The sequence below is a fragment of the Rhineura floridana genome, chromosome 8 (assembly GCF_030035675.1).
Source record: "Rhineura floridana isolate rRhiFlo1 chromosome 8, rRhiFlo1.hap2, whole genome shotgun sequence".
NCBI classification, from domain to species: Eukaryota; Metazoa; Chordata; class Lepidosauria; order Squamata; family Rhineuridae; genus Rhineura; species Rhineura floridana.
In genome coordinates, this window is record NC_084487.1 from 133,777,597 (window position 1) to 133,797,061 (window position 19,465).

At 44.5% G+C, this 19,465-nt stretch overlaps 1 protein-coding gene across 2 annotated transcripts in view; it reads left to right on the forward strand.

The window, feature by feature from the left end:
• TIGAR (TP53 induced glycolysis regulatory phosphatase) overlaps window positions 1–19,465 on the forward strand; it is a 101,893-nt gene that overhangs the window by 50,369 nt on the left and 32,059 nt on the right. The window contains exon 6 of one of the 2 annotated variants that reach the window (XM_061582597.1): window positions 13,833–14,042. In XM_061582597.1, the coding sequence (XP_061438581.1) occupies window positions 13,833–14,042 (210 nt within the window). Of the gene's footprint in view, window positions 1–13,832; window positions 14,745–19,465 lie in introns of those variants that run through there. The other variant, XM_061582596.1, reaches the window with a different exon arrangement.

Genomic DNA, 19,465 nt, shown 5'->3' on the forward strand with positions numbered 1-19,465 from the left:
TGTTAGCTATCCCTCCCAGTTTCGTATCATCCGCAAACTTCATAAGACTTCCCTCCACCCCATCATCTAAGTCATTGATAAAAATGTTGAAGAGTATCGGCCCCAGGACAGAACCCTGTGGCACTCCACTCGAAACCTCCTTCCAGTCCGAAGCAGAGCCACCGACGACCACTCTTCGAGTACGGTTATGGCAGCTTTGGTTTCCGAATGCAAAAATGTGGATTTCTGGATCATGATCAGGTCCTGAATCAGATTGGGACACCTTGCACAGTGCTGGAAATACAACAGCAGGGACCACTCAATTCATAAATTCTCTTACTGGTCTGTATGACAGCAGACTCTGATTAGCTAGATATTCTAGTTAGTTGGAGTTAGCTGTCAGTGAAGAAGACTGTTGAGATTTGACACTTGGTGGATTTAGAGGGAAAAGTAGTTCTGACGGGTTTTCATCTAAGTCATTGATAAAAATGTTGAAGAGTATCGGCCCCAGGACAGAACCCTGTGGCACTCCACTCGAAAGCTCCTTCCAGTCCGAAGCAGAGCCACCGACGACCACTCTTTGAGTACGGTTTTCCAACTAGTTGTGAATCCACCTGACAGTATTTCCATCTAGTCCGCATTTGACCAGTTTGCTAATCAAAAGGTCGTGGGGGACTTTGTCAAACGCTTTGCTGAAATCTAGATAGATGACATCTACAGCATTTCCACCATCTACTAGGCTAGTGACCCGATCAAAAAAAGAGATGAGATTAGTTTGACAGGATTTTTTCTTGACAAACCCATGCTGGCTCCTTCTAATCACAGCATTGTCATCTAGATAGTTGCCAATGGACTCTTTTATTATCTGTTCTAATATCTTTCCTGGTATTGAAGTCAGACTGACCGGCCTGTAATTCCCCGGATCTTCTTTTTTACCCTTTTTAAAGAGCGGGACGACGTTTGCCCATCTCCAATCCTCCGGCACCTCTCCCGTTCTCCAGGATTTCTCAAAGATGATAGCAATAGGTTCCGAGAGTACATCCGCTAGTTCCTTCAATACTCTGGGATGCAGTTCATCAGGCCCTGGAGATTTGAACTCATTTAGGTTAACTAGGTATTTCCTGACTATCTCCTTATCTATCTTGAACTGCAATCCCGACCCCTTACTGAGATCACTACCGATGCAAGGTTGCACACTGTTCCCTTTTTGGGAGAAAACGGAGGCAAAATAGGCATTGAGCAGTTCTGCCTTTTCCTTGTTATCTGTCAACATTTTGCCCTCCTCATTGAGCAGCAGTCCCACCGTTTCCTTGGTCTTTCTCTTGCTTTGAACATATCTGAAAAACCCCTTTTTGTTGTTCCTCGCTTCCCTCGCCAGCCTCAGCTCATTCTGGGTTTTAGCTTTCCTTACGCTATTCCTGCAAGCCCGAGCCGTTCGTCGGTACTCTTCCTTGGTGATGCATCCTTCCTTCCATTCTTTATACATGCTCTTTTTTATTTTGACCTCCTCCACCAGTCTTCTGTGTAGCCACATTGGCTTTTTCTGCTGTCTTCCGTTTTTCTTCCTCTTTGGAATTGTTTGCGATTGCGCTTTTTGTAATACGTTCTTCATGAACTCCCACGCTTCTTGGGCTCCTTTTTTCTTTAGTCTATCTAGCCACGGGATCCTACCCATCCTTTCCCTGAGCTTGCTAAAATCGGCTTTCCTGAAATCCAAGGTCCATATTTGACTATATTCTTCTTTGGCTTCCCCCAGAATCACGAATTCCAGCATTACGTGGTTACTTTCCCCCAAGGTACCGACCGCTTTAATTCCCGTGACCAATTTGTCCCTGTTAGATAAGATCAGGTCCAGGATTGCCTTGTTCCTTCTTCTACTTTATGAAGGAGGAAATTATCAGCAAGGCCCATCAGGAATTTGTTGGAGGCTTTGTGCTTCGCAGAGTTTGTCTCCCAGCAGATATCCGGGTAGTTGAAGTCCCCCATCACTACTACTTCTTGCCTCCTTGAGATTTCGGAGATTTGTTTGAGAAAGACCTCATCTACCACCTCTTCTTGGCCAGGAGATCTGTAGTAGACACCTACTACCATGTCGGTTTTATTTGTTTCTCCATTTATTTTTACCCAAATGGTCTCTACCGGACCCCTTTGTTCGCTCTCTTGGATTTCCATAGAGGTGTATTTGTCTTTGACGTAGAACGCTACTCCCCCTCCTTTTCTGTTGCTTCTATTCTTTCTGTAGGGTTTATATCCTTGAATGGCTATATTCCAATCATGGGAGTCATCCCACCAAGTCTCTGTTATCCTTATGAAGTCATATTTGCCTTGATGCACTAAGACTTCAAGCTCCCCTTGCTTGTTTCCCAAGCTCTGCATGTTGGTATATAGACACCAGAAGTCTCTTTTGTCCTGATTGGATTCCTCCATTAATATACCATGAGCTCTGCCGTGCATCCCTTTCTCTCTCCCAGTGTTTCCTGTACCCTTCAAATCCTTGCGTTTACAACCCACTGTCTTTGGATCGGTCTTTAAGCTATCATCTCCATCCCCCAGAGGCTTTAGTTTAAAGCCCTCTTGATGAGTTTTGCCATACTTCTGCCAAAGAGATTCTTGCCAGTCCTCGTGAGGTGCAGCCCATCTCTTGCCAACAGTCCCCCCTCCAAGAAGCTTAGACCATGGTCCCAGAATCCAAACCTCTCCCGTCGACACCATCTGGGTAACCAGTCGACCTGCAGTATCTTCCTTTCCCTTTGTAGTCCTCTATCCTTCACGGGAAGAATTGACGAGAAGACCACCTGCGCCCCAAAATCCTTGACCTTCCTACCCAGAGCCTCATAGTCTGAGGTGATCTGTTCCACGGTGTTTCTGGCCGTGTCGTTTGTGCCCACATGGATGAGGAGAAAGGGGTACCTATCTTGGTTCCCAGTGAGCCTCGGCAGGTTGTCAGCGACGTGGCGGATGCGTGCCTTTCACCCTTTAGCAATAAGCACCCAATTCTGTTCTATTTTATTTCTTGCTGCTGACTGGATAGAGAACACAAATGAAAATGAACAGCAGAGCAAAGGAAAGTCCAAGGGGTAGAGTCTAATTGTACCCATAAAGTTCTAATATTTAACTCTTCAATGGCTATGTCACTTATACAGGCTCTTTTTATCAGGATCACTTTAGTAATTATAGAATGGCTGATCATGAAAAATCCGTCCTCAGTTAGAGAAAATCTTGAGTGAGCAGCTTTGGGGGCTCTTCCAGATGAGGCTTTTGTTGTGCACTCACCCTGCCTTATTCACTGAATTTTTCAGAGGGTCTTATTCTTCAGTTGCTCCTTTTATTTATTATTTATTTATTCATTGCATTTATATGCCGTCCTATAGCCGAAGCTCTCTGGGCGGTTTACAACAATTAAAAGCATTAAAAATAAATATACAAATTTAAAAACACATTTTTAAAAAACAAAAACACATGCTAAAATGCCTGGGAGAAGAGGAAAGACTTGACCTATAATAAAATAAAATAATAATAAGATTTTATTTGTGAGTCGCCTATCTGGCCGAATTAATGGCCAACAAAATACAATAAAACCAATAAGAACCACAACAATAATTAATAATGCCAATATTAAGAGCTAACCCACCCCAGAGACCCCATAGGCCTGCCTAAACAGCCAGGTCTTCAAGGCCCGGCGGAAGCCTATCAAAGAAGGGGCATGGCGAAGATCGAGAGGAAGGGAATTATTTATTTACTTATTTATTTATTAAATTTATATACCGCCCGACTAGCAATAGCTCTCTGGGCGGTGAACATAAAACAACATAAAAATACAATAAATAACAAAACAATACTAAAATACAAGCAACAATCCAACACAGTAAACATTTTTAAAATTAAATCAGTATAACTTAAAATGCTTCAGAGAATAGGAAGGTTTTGACCTGGCGCCGGAAGGAGAGCAGAGTCGGCGCCAGGCGTACTTCCTCAGGGAGACTGTTCCATAGTTCGGGGGCCACCACTGAGAAGGCCCTAGATCTTGTCATCACCCTCCGGGCCTCCCTGTGAGTTGGAACCCGGAGGAGGGCCTTCGTAGCAGAACGTAGTGCACGGGCCGGTTCATATCGGAAGAGGCGTTCCGCAAGGTATCGTGGTCCCGCACCGCATTCTTAAACGAATTCCAGAGGGTGGGGGCCATAATCGAAAATGCCCTCTCTCTGGTCCGCACCAGCCTCGCTATCTTAACTGGTGGGACCGAGAGAAGGTCTTGTGTGGCTGATCTCGTCAGGCGGCATAATTGGTGATACTGGAGGCACTCCTTCAGATAAACTGGGCCGAAACCATATAGGGCTTTAAAGGTCAACACCAACACCTTGAATTGGGCCCGGTAAACAACTGGTAGCCAGGGCAGATCCACTAACACCGGAGTGATATGATCACGGCGACGGCTGTTCTTAATCAAACGTGCCGCTGCATTCTGTATCAGTTGTAATTTCTGGACCGTTTTCAAGGGTAACCCCACGTAGAGCGCATTACAGTAGTCCAAGCAGGAGAAGACCAGGGCATGTATCACCCGTGGGAGTAAATGGGCAGGAAGGTAAGGTTGCAGTCTTCTTATCAGATGTAATTGATACCAAGCTGCCCAGCTCACTGCCGAGACCTGAGCTTCCATGGACAGCTGGGAGTCAAGAATGACCCCGAGGCTGCGGACCTGGTCTTTTAGGGGCAATTTTACCCCCATTGAACACCAGGTCTATATCCCCCAACCTGACCCTGTCTCCCATGAGCAACACCTCGGTCTTGTCGGGATTAAGTTTCAGCCTATTCCTTCCCATCCATCCACTTACGGATTCCAGGCACTTGGAAATGGTATCCACAGCCAACTCTGGTGAGGACTTAAACGAGAGATAGAGCTGAGTGTCATCCGCATATTGGTGGCACCGCAGCCCAAATCTCCTGATGATGGCCCCCAGCGGCTTTACATAGATGTTGAATAGCATGGGGGAGAGGATAGAACCCTGTGGCACTCCACAATTAAGAGGCCAAGGGTCTGAAACCTCATCCCCCAATGCCACCCGTTGATGCCTGTCTGAGAGATAGGAACGGAGCCACCGTAAAACAGTGCCTCCTATTCCTAATCCCTCCAGGCAATCTAAAAGGATACCGTGGTCAACGGTATCGAAAGCCGCTGAGAGATCCAGGAGGACGAGGAAGGTAAATTCTCCCCTATCCAACGCCCTCCTCATATCATTCACCAGGGCGACCAAGGCTGTTTCAGTTCCATGTCCAGTCCTGAAGCCCGATTGGAATGGATCTAGATAATCTGCTTCATCCAAGTGTGTCTGTAACTGTTTGGCCACCACACGTTCAATCACCTTGCCTAGAAATGGTAAATTAGAGACCGGGTGAAAGTTATTCAACTGTTGGAGATCCAAGGAGGGCTTTTTCAAGATGGGCTTTATGATTGCCTCCTTGAAGGCTAATGGCATTGCACCCTCTTCCAAGGATGCATTTACTATTGCCTTGATCCCTTCGCTCAGTCTCTCTTTGCAGCTCATAATGAGCCACGAGGGGCAAGGATCCAACAGACAGGTGGATGGCTTCACAGTAGAGAGCACCTTGTCCACTTCCTCAGAGGGAAGAGGCTGAAACTGATCCCACCGTACCGGAATGCAACTGGCCGTCTCTGGCTCACTTCCTGTATCCACGGCGTACGGAATCCCGCTCTTCAGGCGCTCGATTTTATCGGCAAAGTGTTTGGCAAATGTGTCACAGGAGGCTTTAGAATGCTCCATAGGTTCCTGAACAACTGGACCAACCAGATTTTGGACCACTTGGAACAACCTCCTGGGACAACACTCTGCGGACGCAATAGAGGCAGCAAAGAATTCCTTCTTTGTTGCCCTTGTTGCCACCTGGTAGGCAGCTATTGCTGTTCTAACCAGTGTCCGACCGTCTTCAGAGCGGGATTTCTGCCACCGGCCGTCTAGTTGTCTCACCTCCTGTCTCAGACCCCGCAGCCGTGGTGTATACCAGGGTGCTATCTGAGCTCTATTCAGGGGGAGAGGACGTTTCGGAGCCACCTGGTCTACAGCCCTAGTGATCTCCTTATTCCACTCCATCACCAGGGTTTCGACCGGGCGGCCTTCAGCCGGCTCCAAGTCTCCCAGCGCATTCAGGAATCCTTTATGATCCATCAGGCGTCTGGGGCGGACCATCTTAATAGGTCCATGTCCCCTGCGGAGGATGTGTGGCATTGAGAGGTCCATATTCACCAGGTAGTGATCTGACCATGACACGGGGTTAAAAGAAACAGCCTCCATTTTCAGAGCACTTCCCTCCCCTCCCGAGACAAACACAAGGTTAAGAGCATGACCGGCTACATGGGTGGGCCCTACATTACTAAGGTGCAGTTCCCAGGAAGTCATGGTTTCCATGAAATCCCGAGGGGCTCCAGTGAGGGCGGTCTCGGCATGCACGTTGAAGTCCCCCAAAACCAATAGGTTGGGGGAGAGCATTCGTACACCCGCGACTGCCTCGAGCACCTCAGTCAGGGAGTCTGCTGTGTTGCGGGGTGGGCAGTACACCAGTAGAATCCCTAAACTGCCCTTTGGGCCCAGCCTCCAGTACATGCAATCAACAAACTTGGTCTCATGGAGAGGGGGCCTGGCAAAAACCAAGGACCCTCGATAGATGACTGCCACACCCCCTCCCCGCCTACCAACCCTTGGCTGCTGTGCATACCGGAAACCGGCTGGACACATGGCCTCAAGCACAGGAGCTCAGGCCTCATCCAGCCAGGTCTCCGTAATACACACCAGGTCTGCGTTCTCATCCAGGATCATATCATGGATGAGCGTTGTTTTCTGTGCCACAGACCTGGCGTTGCACAACAGCAGTCGAAGGTTGGATGGAGTCCTGCGTCCCCCAGTTGTCTTCCAGTTATGGACAGGCCCGGAACAGGGGATAGATATTATGCATCTATCCCTTGTTCCCCTAACCTGGCGTGGCCTGCTACCCGCACCTATCCAGGATCTGCCTCCTAGCCTTTTAATATCATGGTACCCCCCCACGGTACCCCCCTCTGGTCTGCACATGCCCCCCTTATTTCTGCCAATCCGGCAGGCCCCCCTCCCCCAAGCTGCTCTCCTCTAAATAGAAGACGTTTTATTCAAAGAGACCCACTAAAACAAGGGGTCCTGCGTCTGTCTTCTCCGAACACAGACAGCCCGCTTGGGGACGCAGGGCAAGCCACGACACAGTCCCCCACACAGTCAAGTAGCAGCGCCGCGAGATCACTTTGAAGGCCCTCCAACAAAAGGAAGGCGGTGATGCTTCCACTTAGGGTAAACCCACTTGCATCAGGCCAGAATCACTGGCAGCGGCTGTTCTATGCTGAGCTCAAGTAGCTGTGCTAAGGGCGACCGCAGCGTTGAGCATCCGTCAACCTCCTCCTCCTTCTCCGGCCTGGAGAGGCCTGGCAGCGGCGGCAAGGGCTCCCCAGACGGCGACGCTCGCAAAGGGGAAAAGACCTGGCGCTGAAAAGATAACAGTGTTGGTGCCAGGTGCACCTCGTCAGAAAAAATCATTCCATAATTTGGGGGCACCACTGAGGAGGCCTTCTCCCTTGTTGCCAGACTCCCAGCTTCCCTCGGAGGAGGCACCCGGAGGAGGACCTTGGATGTTGAGCGTAGTGTATGGGTGGGTTCATGTCGGGAGAGGCGTTCCATCAGGTATTGTGGCCCCAAGCCATGTAAGGCTTTATAGGTTAAAACCAGCACCTTGAATCGGGCTTGGAATCATAGAGGCAGCCAATGCAAGCGGGCCAGAATCGGTTTTATTAGTTTGAACCGTCTGGTCCCTGTTACCAATCTGGCCACTGCATTTTGCAGAAGCTGCAGTTTCCGAACTGTCTTCAAAGGCAGCCCCACGTAGAGTGCATAGCAGTAATCTAACTTGGAGGTTACGAGAGCATGGACAACTGAAGCCAGGTTATCCCTGTCCTGATAGGGGCATAGCTGGGCCACCAACCAGAGTTGGTAGAAGGCACTCCGTGCCACCGAGGCTATCTGAGCCTCAAGTGACAAAGATGGTTCTAGGAGAACCCTGAAGCTATGAACCTGCTTCTTCAGGGGGAGTGCAACCCCAATCCACCATCCGGTCAGAAGATCCACCCACTAGCAGTATCTTAGTCTTATCTGGACTGAGCCTCAGTTTTTTCTCAAAATAAGTTGTCATTCTTCAAAATGAGGTTGTCATTGTCATGTCGCAAATTAAAAAGATAATTTCCTCCCAAAATCCGGGGGGGGGGAAGCACAGTTTTAGGGTGGACAGCATCCCCATTGCACCCCCCCGCTACAGGCCTGCTTAAGTGTTCAGTATTTGTACATCTACAATGCTTAAGTGTCCATGGTATCTTTCCAAGTGAGAAGGATGGGGAGAAAAGTAGGAGAAAACCGTCTGTGACTACCTAGCAGCCCCACCAGGTCCAATAACTGTCAGCCACCCTGAGAGAGGGGGCTCAAGAAGAGGGGTGGGATGGGAGAGGCATATTATAATTTATTAAGATATGTGTTCGGGTACCTGATTTTTTTTACAAAGAACACTGATTATTTATATATTTAAATTGAATATTGAGGTGTGCTCTTAAATATGGTGTTGGATTCATACTTTTGTCTTAATTATTTCAAAAGGCACTGAGCTACATGCAGGAGAGTGAACAGTAGCCAAAAAACACAAAACTAAACAAACCACCATGAAAACCACCATGAGTGTGGGGAATTTTCTTGGTGGATAATTCTGGGAAACTTTTTGCTTGTGATATAGCAATTCTTCTTGAGCATTTAGAAGCATGACACGCTTTTGGTTCAATATGTTTGAGGTTTAACCGTAGATTGAAGTAGGATGTGTGACCCAGACCACAGTTTTTTTCAGTAATGTACTATATGCAAAATTTGATAATGGTATGTAGTCTGCTTTCATTATTATTATTATTATTATTATTATTATTATTATCAGAAATCATCATTATTGTATAGCACTATCATTGTACGTGTCACCTACAGAATGACAGGCATAAAAGAGAGGTTCTCTGCCCAAGCAGTTTGTAATCCAAAATACAAAGCCAGAGAAATAACAGTGGGAGGACAGGAATCGGAAGAAGCAAGCGTCACAAGGGATAAATGTGAATAAATGCAGCTGGATAGCATTACGCTTTATTTCAAATGAAGACTAAAAGGCTAAGCCAGAGGCTTCAAGGAAAATATATGTATAGAAGGGCAGGGGAATTGAAGAAGTTTTTGCGGGACATCTAAAGAGATGGAAAGGTAGTGCAGGTATTTAAGGAGAAGAATGTTAAAGGGTTCACCAGATCAGGGGCATTGCCAGATATTTTTAAAGACTCAGGGCATGTCCTCAGGGCATGTCCCCATGACGTAAGATATGCATATGCTAGCATATACAGAGATACAAATTTAAGTTGAATTTCAGTGAAAGAAAACCAAATCCTGGCTCTTACTGCCAGGGCTTATTCTGAGTGATGGGGTGCCAAAATGTTTTTCTGGGTACAGCATATATTGATTCAGGCCTGTGTCTCAACCACAACCTAATGGTAAGAACTGCTGCTTATGTACGTATTAAAGCTAATACCATTCTTGTCTAGCACCTAACATGAGTGCACTCTCTGTCTCTCTCTGTCTCTCTCACTCACTCACTCTTCTTCCATCCAGCTACTAAAAGTCCCCTGTCACAAGTCAACAAGACCCACAGTTGATATCCAGCAACCACAAATCAACACAATCTGTACCACAACTGCAAAGCAAATTAAGATTGCATGTGACTGGAGAGTACAGGGTGTACTAGGCTCTGAATGAACAGGGACTCTGGACTCTTAACTTCCTTTTAAAAAAAAAAAAAGTCAGTTGGACATTACAAAAAAGTTGTAAAGTGAGATGCGAAGGCAACATTCTAAGACTGCAGATACAGAGAAGCTGCTATTGCTAAGGAGATTTAATCACTGTAGAAGGAATGTTGATCACCTCTATTTGAGCTTCTCCCAGAGCAGCACAAAAAGCAGGAGAAGCTCATTGTTGTTGCTGCTGCTAGCCTGATACTGGATGAAGGACAATCCCAGGGTATGTCTTTCCTCCATGTCAACATTATTTCATTCACTCCCCATATGTGCTGCATGCACAGTAAAAAACACAATTGTCTCATTTTGGTATGTTTTACTTGGAAGTAATGCTCTAGGAATAAATGAGACTTCCTTTCTACTGAGAAGAAAATGTGATGTTGCAGTGCCCATCCTTGCTCCCTGCATGCAGCCTCTGCTAGTCTGCTTGTCATCACTGAGCTGTTATTTATTAATATATCATCATCATAAAACGAAAATAGAAAATGAATCAGTAAATACAGTTGCCTTACAGCTGCAGCACGTTAAAAATTCCTATAGACTGCACTTAACACAAGGATGCTTTTTTGTTTATTAAGGTTGGCAAAATGTGTGTGTTTTTCTGAGAGTTGTGAAACTGCACGTGCTTAGAGTATTTTTTGCTTGTTGTTGTATATTTGTATCTTGCTTTTCCTCCCAGAAGCTCAAAGCTGTGGTGCTACACATGTGTTTATTGGGAATTCTCATGTGAACCTGCCACCCATATATCCCTTTAAACTCACCTCATAGAGAGGAGGGGGATCTTTTGCTAGAGTTAAATTGGGCATTTTACCCTGAAATATGTCTAAATAATGTGTGTATAGCCCAAGAGTATAGATCCAAACCGGCTAAAGCAAAGCTTTCTTTTTTTGATAGAAAAGTGAAGAATAGAGATGCAAAATTATTGGATATGTGGCAGCATTAATTATTAATATCCCAATCATTAATAACTCTTAGCTAAAGGGATAAAATACCCCTGCTGCTATAAGAAACAACAGGCAGGAGAAATTACCTGTCCGAGGCCCAAGGGAGTGGGCAGTGGAATACAGCTGCAGTGATGTGACCAAAAAGCAGGCCTCAGGGTTTCAGCTGAGACACAGATTCCCTTCCCAACTTGTGGCCTGAAGTCCTGTGCTGTGTTCCTTGAGAGTGTTGTTACACATTGGAGCTCAGATTGCCATATTACATCTCAAACCCTGCTTTTAAATACACTTTTACAGGTCAAGGTGAAAAGGAGTGGTTTGCATATGAGATGATTTGATGCTGTGAATATATTTCTTGCTGTCACTCTGAGAAAGACCTAGGTCTGCTCTTCTGACACTATATTAAACAATGGGATTGTTCTGCAAGGCAAGAAATGAGAACACTTAATTCAGGGTCTGCACATTCCTCTGGAACTGCAAAAGGTGGCCCTTGCTTCTTGTCCTCATTTCACAGCACTCAGGAAAGCACAATGAGTCAGGAGACGGGGTGTGGGGAAATGTAGACCAAAATATTCCAGGGCTTTGCAATGCCTTCAGCTCTAAATGAACCAAAGTGGGGATTAGCCAGTGTACTCCGAACAGTGCACATTATCTCCCCATCCCCCTTTTTGTCTTCACAACAGCTGTGTGACTAAGAGGCTAGACAACGGGCTAGACTGAGAGTTGATAGCTAAGACATCAAAGTTGTGAAACAGCATCTATTTAGAGTAAAAAGTATAAGACTATGAGCTAGAGGGAGCCCCCAGCTGACAAAGCATCAAGCTGAATTAGGCAGCAGAGTGAGTTCAACAGCAGGACGAGGAGGCCAGGGCACTCCACTGCCTATCTGTGCCTGGAGCTAAATAAAATCCAATGTTTCAATAAATTAACTCAATAAACTTCAAAAACAATTACGTAGATAGGAAGCCAGCAGGGTACAACTATCTATATGTTAGATAGAAGTCATGGTGTGTCCCCAAGTGCAATAACCTCCTGGCTTTCTGGGAACAAGTTTGTTTCCTTGAGACCAAGGTGATTGATCTGGAGAAGATGAGAGAGGCAGAGAGGGTTATAGATGAGGCCTTTGGGAACATTATAGCTGTGTCCCACTCCCAGGATGATAGCCCTTCTGCTATCATGGAGAATGAAGACCCTTGGGGAAGGAGAGCATCACTCTGAGGAAGAGGGAAATGATCCCTTAGAAGGGACCCATTCCTTGGGGGATGAGCAGATAACCTCTCATGCCAAGGATACTTCTCTGGCAGGGTGGAGAGATCCTGGTTATTCGATCATTAAGAATATAGATAGTGGGGTGTGTGATGGGTATGCAGACCACAGGCAAATTTGCCTGCATGAGATGAAGGTTGCAGATGTTGCCCATCATCTAGATAGCTTCGTAGCTATCAAATCTGGGAAGAGTCATTGGTCATTGTGCATGTTGGCACCAATGACATGGGGAAATGCATTTGTGAGGTCCTGGAAGCAAAGTTTAGGTTGCTAAGTAGAATGCTGAAAGCCAGGACCTCTAACATAGCTTTCTCTGAAATGCAACCGGTTCCACATGCAGGGCCAGCTAGACAGGGATAGCTCATCAATGTGTGGATAAGATGGTGGTGTCAGGAGGAGGGTTTGGATTTGTAAGACATTGGGGAACATTTTGGGATAAGCCGGGCCTATGGAAGAGGGATGGGCTTCACGTGAACCAGGATGGAACTAGACTGCTGGTGTTTAAAATTGAAATGGTGTCAGAGCAGCTTTTCAGCTGATTGAAGATGTTGACCCAGTGTGCAGCAGCTGTGAAGAAAGTAAATCCCATGCTAGGGATCATTACTGAAAATAAAACTGCTGATATCACAATGCTGTTACAGAAATCTGTAGCAATTGGAATACTCTGTACAGTTCTGGTTGCCTCATCTCAAAAAGGAAATTGTAGAGTTGGAAAAGGTTCAAAAATGGGCAACCAAGATGATCAAGTGGAGGGAACAACTCTCTTGTGTGGAAAGACTGCAGCATTTGAGGCTTTTTACTTTAGAGAAAAGGCAGGTAAAAGGTCTCATGGTAGAAGTTTAGAAACTGCATGGTGTACAAAGAGTGGTCAGAGAGGTTTTTCCCTCTCTCTCATAACACTAGAACTCATGGACATCCAATGAATCTGAATATTGGAAGATTAAGGATAGATACAAGAATGTACTTCTTCACCCAGTGCATAGTTAAGCTATGGAACTTTCTTCTCCCAGAGGAGGCAGTGATGACCGTCAACTTGGACAGCTGTAAAAGAGGTTTAAGACAAATTCAATGAACATTACTAGTCAGAATGGCTATGCTCTGTCTCCACAGTTGGTTGCCCACGGTAGGAGCAGGATGCTGTACTAGGTGGGCCACTGGCCTGATCCAGCAGGCTCTTACATTCTTAACAACAATGTGTATTTGTATCTTGCTTTCTCTCCCAGGAGCTCAATGTTGTATACATTATTCTCCTCTTTCCTCTTTTTATCTTTGTTTATTATTTATTTATTTGTTGCATTTCTACCCCACCTTCCTTTTCATGCTAGAAACCCAAGGCGACTTGCATATGGTCCCCAGGCGGTCTCCCATCAAGGCACTGACCAGACCTGACCCTGCTTAGCTTCAGCAGGGAGCTGCCCTTATGTGCCTTCAGGCCTGGGACCTTTGCAACAGCCCTGTGTGATAGGCTAGGCAAAACTGATATATGTACATAAGCAGCACTTCTTGCCAATAGATTGCAGAGGGGGAGGGAATTGTGAGGGGGGGGGAATCCACATACAGAGTATCAGGCCCAGGAAATCCTTCTGGCATCCCTGAGTGCATCCAGCCACCTTTAAAATGAAAAGATGGCAGGGAAGGGACAGCGGATACAGGGCCCAGCATAAAAGAACCTAACAATGCCCCTGCATTGCATAAAGGGTTTTTGAAATAACTTTGCAACCACTTTGCTCTGTCCTTCTATCTTGCTGTAGGTAAAAGCACGTGTCAAGGATTTTTTTGAATATCTTTGCTGTTGTGTTGCCCAAGAAGCATGTCCAGAAAAGAAAGTTACCACAAAGACCGAAGGAAGTGGCACAGAAATGGCAAATGGAAGTTCTACCACCTCACTGACAAACCACCACAGCGGACTGGAATTTCATTCTGATAGAGCTGCTGAAGTGCTTGATGCCAACATACTGGTTGTGAGTCATGGGGCATACATGAGAAACTGGATTGGCTATTTCATTTCAGATCTAGCATGCACTTTGCCAGCCACTTTGACAAAGACTGAACTATCTTCTGTTAGCCCCAATACAGGAATTAGTCAGTTCAGTATAAAACTAGAGATGAGAGAGAAAATTACACCAGAAATCTGCTGTGTTTGTCTTAATAGAGATGATCATTTAGGTGACATGATAGCTGAAAACATGGAACTCTGAAACTCTAGAAGTACAAAGTGTATATATGCAGTCTGTAAAAGGCAAACACAATTTGGGTTGGTCTTTCACACTCTGATCCACTTCCTGTGTAGCTTGGAAAAATTTGGTAATGTGGCTCTGAGCATACGGTAAGTGGTGGCGACACCTGCCATTTCCAAAGTTGGAGAATTACATTTTTGTATGTTTGTTAGTGTTCTTCTCACTTTGCTTCTTTCTTGTGTTAATAATTTCTACAGAGAATATAACCTATAACTTATATTTCTCTCATTATTCATCCTAGAAATCTGTGTCAAATTTACTTTTCTTAATTTCAAAGCCTTTGTATCGGTCAATGTCATATGATGGTGAAGACAGCCTTTTGTGTTTCAAACTGGAGGTTATGTTCTATTTTTATTTTGGGTGCATTAACATGGGATCAGTGGGATTTACTCCCCTGCAATCATGCTTAGGAGAGGTGAAACTGACCATGGGGGGGGGAGGAAGGGAAGAGGGCGATGGGAGGAGGCAGGAGGAGGCAGGTTTGATCATTTCCATGCTTATTGGGTTCATTGGGATTTACTCCCGTGCAATCATTCTTAGGATAGGTGAAACTGACCACGGGGGAGGAGGAGAAGAGGGAGGGCTGGTGTCGGCAGGGGAGGAGGGAGAAGGGGGAGGGGGGAAGAAGGGAGAAGGAGGAGATAGAAGAGGGGGAGGTAAAAGGCAGATCTGCTCATTTGCATGTTTATTGAGTTCAGTGGGATTTACTACTGTGCAATCATTCTTAGGTTAGGTAAAACTGACCATGGCGGGGAGGGACGGTTGGAGTGGGCAGGGGGAGGAGAAAGAAGGAAGAGGGGTGGGGAGGAAGAAGGGAGGAGGAGGGGAGGGGAGAGGGGAAGGAGGGGGAGGGGGAAGGAGGAGATTGGAAGAGGAGGGGAGGCATGAAGGAAGGGGGAGGGAAGGGGCAAAAGAGGTGATGGGAGGAAGGAAAAGGGGAGGGCAAGTGTGATCATTTGTATGCTTATTGGGTTCAATGGGATTTACTCCCATGCAAACATGCTTAAGATAAGTAAAAATTACAAGAGAGAGGAGGGGGAAGGAGCGAATTGGAAGAAGGAGGGGGAGGGAGGGGCAAAGTAAGGGGCAAGGGGGAGGGGAGGGCAGGTTTGATCATTTGCATGCTTTTTGAATTCAGTGGGATTTACTCCTGTGCAATCATGCTTAGGATAGATGAAACTGACCTGGGGGAGGAGATTGGGTGGGTGGGCACTGGGCAGAGGGGTTCCTATCCTAAGCATGATTGCAGAGGAGTAAATCCCATTGAACCCCATAAGCTTGCAAATGTTCAAACCTGCCCTTCCCTCCTCCCTTCCATCACCTCCCTTTTGCCCCTTCCCTCCAACACTTTTAAAATACATCATTAAAAACAAGTTAAACAACCTAAAATCACATCAGAGAAAATAGGGTCGGTCCTAAAACTATACATCTTGGTTGTTAAAGGCCAGGGTGAAGAGGTATGTCTTCAGCATTTGCTGAAAACTGTACAGTGAAGTTGCCAGATGTGCCTCTGTGGGAAGGGAGTTCCACAACTTAGGGCTGCCACAGAGAATGCCCTCTCCTAGGCTGTGCCCCCAAACCTTTGAGGGTGGCAGAATTACTTCTGCTGATCTCAATACCCCTAGAGGATCTGTAGGGAAGGAGGAAGTCTTTCAGTTATTTGTGGCCCAAGTCATGTAGGGCTTTAAAAACTAATGTGAGCACCTTGAATTGGGCTTGGAAACAAACTGTCAATAAGTGCAGCTGTTCCATGGCTACTGTGGAGAAAATTAAAAACTTTTTTAATGACTAGGGGAGTAAGAACGCAACAAGAAGATTGACTTGCTTTGAGGAATTAGTGATGTCCACAGAGGATGACTCATAACTGTTAACCTTGGCAATACATAAAATAATAAACATATCCTGCAACTTGACAGAAAGTTTGAAAACATACTGGGAATATGAATTACAGATAGAAATAGATGCAGGGGATTGGAGGATGGGTAAATCCTCATGTAGGTCAATTTCAGTTAGAAATAAGGAACTTTTCCTAAAAATAATGTACAGGTGGCACTTGACCCCACAAAAATTATTGTCAAATTGTTGGAGGGGCTGTAATATGATGGGTACGTATTTACATCTGTAGTGAGAATACACCAGAGTACAAATATTTTGGACCAACTTATTCCAGGAAAAAATATAACAAATTCATGCTACTCCACAATTGGCTATCCTAAATTTGTTCATAGATGATGATTCATATCTGCAAAATAAAGCATTGATTACACATTTACTACATGTGGCATGTTTCACTGTGGTATGCTTTTGGAAAGACCTATCTGGAGCTAACATAGAATATTCATAGAATCATAGAGTTGCAAGGGGTCTATAAGGCCATCGACTCCAACCACCTGCTCAGCGGTGAAAACAAGCCTTAAAATCCTCTATTGAAGCTTGTAGCCAAAATGTGAAGTCACAGTCGTGATTGACAAGGGATTTGTTGACCTCCAGGCAATAGCTAGAACCCACTGCAAGTCCAGAAAACTGTTGCCTTTTCCCACTTGTCTGAAAATCTCACAAACTGAATAAGTGTATAGCTTTCAGAAGTAGAAAAAATCCCTTTCTCTATATGTGCATGACATGAAGAATAAAAAATCACAGCAGGATCTTGGTAGGCAATTGTTTACTGTAAACAATTTCAGTTATGATTATATTAAAAGTGTACCTGCAGGGTTTTTAAAATTACTTACAAAAATAGCATTTTGTACATTTTATCTTTCAAATAATTTTTGAACAGAAATGTAAAAGAAGTGTACATGCAGCTTGTGATTACAGTGTGTTATACTTTTCTATTTATGAGAAGTCAAAACAATTTAAATTTTCCTGGGATATTGAAGAGGGCAGTTTGTCTGATGCATAGCCTGTTTTGAAAACCTTCCCAATATGAAGCTTTAATCCTATGCTTGCTTTTCTGGAAGTAAAGCTGCAATGCTAATTCACCATACGGGGAGTAAGCCCCACTGAATTCAGTAATGAATTCTTATGTCAAAAGTGAGTAGACATGGTTAGGAATGTGTTGTAAATCAATGGGATTTTGAGTGAACATGGCAAAGAAAGCAAAACAAAATTGTGTTTGTGTTGTAAATCTTTTCCCCTCCAATCCTATTTTTAAAACAATAAAGCAGGGCTTACCTAGGTGTCACTTATTTTGTAGGTGAGGGGATTAACATGGTGAGGGGGGTTGAGAGTGTTGAAGAAGCTGAGAGCAATGCCATCAGGAGTCTAGACCAAGAGGCTAGACTACTAGCATGGTCACCCATGGTGGAATGGTCAAAGCTGAGACACCAGACTAAGATGCATCCAAACTCAGAGGAAGGCAATGAGAAACCACCTCTGAATACCTCTTACCATGAAAACCCCATGAACAGAGTATCCAAAATGCAACACGAGATAGTGCTGGAAGATGAGACCCCCAGGTCAGAAGGCACTCATCGAGCTACTGGGGAAGAACAAAGGACAAGTATGAGTAGTGCTATGACTGGGTCAAAGCCAAATGGAAGCCTGGAGGCTAATGAGCACAGATATGAAAGGAGAGTCTGGAGTTGTACGATGTACACAATAGGAACATGGAGCGTGAGAAGCATGAACCAGGGAAAGTTAGACATTGTCAAGCAAGAAATAGAACGTATCAACATTACAATACTTGGCGTGAGTGAATTAAAATGGATGGGAATGGGACATTTTCAGTCAGGCAACTGCAAAATATTTTATATAGGAAATGATAAATTAAGAAGAAACGGGGTTTTAATAGTGAAAAATGATATTACAAAAGCAACTAGGTGAGCAAGTGATATCAGTGAGATTTAATGGGAAACCTATTAACATAACCATCATCCAAATCTTCGCTCCAATGGCAACACAGAAGAAAAGGAATTGGAGAGGTTTTACACAGAGGTACAGGAAGAAATCGATCACACACCAAAACAAGAGGTGCTGATAATCATGGGGGACTGGAATGCAAAAGTAGGGAACAGAAAAGAACTAGAAATTGTGGGGAAATGAGGCTTAGGATATAGAAATGAAGCAGGAGAATTTCTTACTGAATTCTGTGAAGCCAGTAATTTGTTTCTTGCAAACACATTTTTTGAGCAACTGAAAAGACGATTGTATATGTGGACATCACCAAATGGTCAATATAGGAATCAAATTGATTATATAATTGGTAGCAGAAGATGGCAAAGTTCCATACTTTCTGTGAAAGCAAGACCAGGAGCAGACTGTGGTACAGATAATGAACTGGTCATATCAACAATCAGAGTAAAGCTAAAGAAGAAGAACTAAGCAATCATAATGCCAAAATACAATTTAAATAACATCCCAGAAGCACATAAAGATCAAATAAGGAACAGTTTTGAAGCTTTAAACGTAGTTGATACAGAACCAGAAGAACTATAGATTGAAGTCAGAGACACTATTAGGAAAGAATGCCAAAAGGCAATACTTCTAGTTAAAAAGAAAGACCACAGTGGATGACTGATGAAACTCTTAAAATGGTTAAAGATAGAAGGAAAGCAAAAGGAGAGAGAAACATGGTTAGAATCCTAAATACAGTAATACAGCAACTAGTACATAGGGACATAGAAAACTATTACAATGGTTATTGTATAGAAATAGAAGAGGATAATAAAAAAGGGAGAACAAAGAGCCCTATTCCAAAAGGTTAGAGAAATTAAAAGGAAATTTTAACCAAGCAAGAGTAGGGATGTTGAATAATCAACAGGAACACACTGACTGAACGAGTTAAAATAAAAGGAAGATGGAAACAATACACTGAAGAACTATAAAAGAGACGCAAGGATAACAGATTCATTTATGGAGGAATCGTATGATGAAGAACCAGAAATTTTAGAATGTAAGGTGGAAGCTGCTCTTGAAATACTTGGAAGAAACAAATCACCAGCCATAGATTGCATACCAATAGAGTTACTACAAGTTACTGACACTGAATCTGTCCAAATTGCCTTAATATCCCATGCAAGTAAAGTAATGCTCAAGATTCTACAAGAAAGGCTCTGCCAGATGTCCAAGCTGGATTTAGAAAGGGAAGAGGTACCAAAGATCATATTGCAAACATACGTTGGATAATGGAATGGACCAAGGAATCTGAG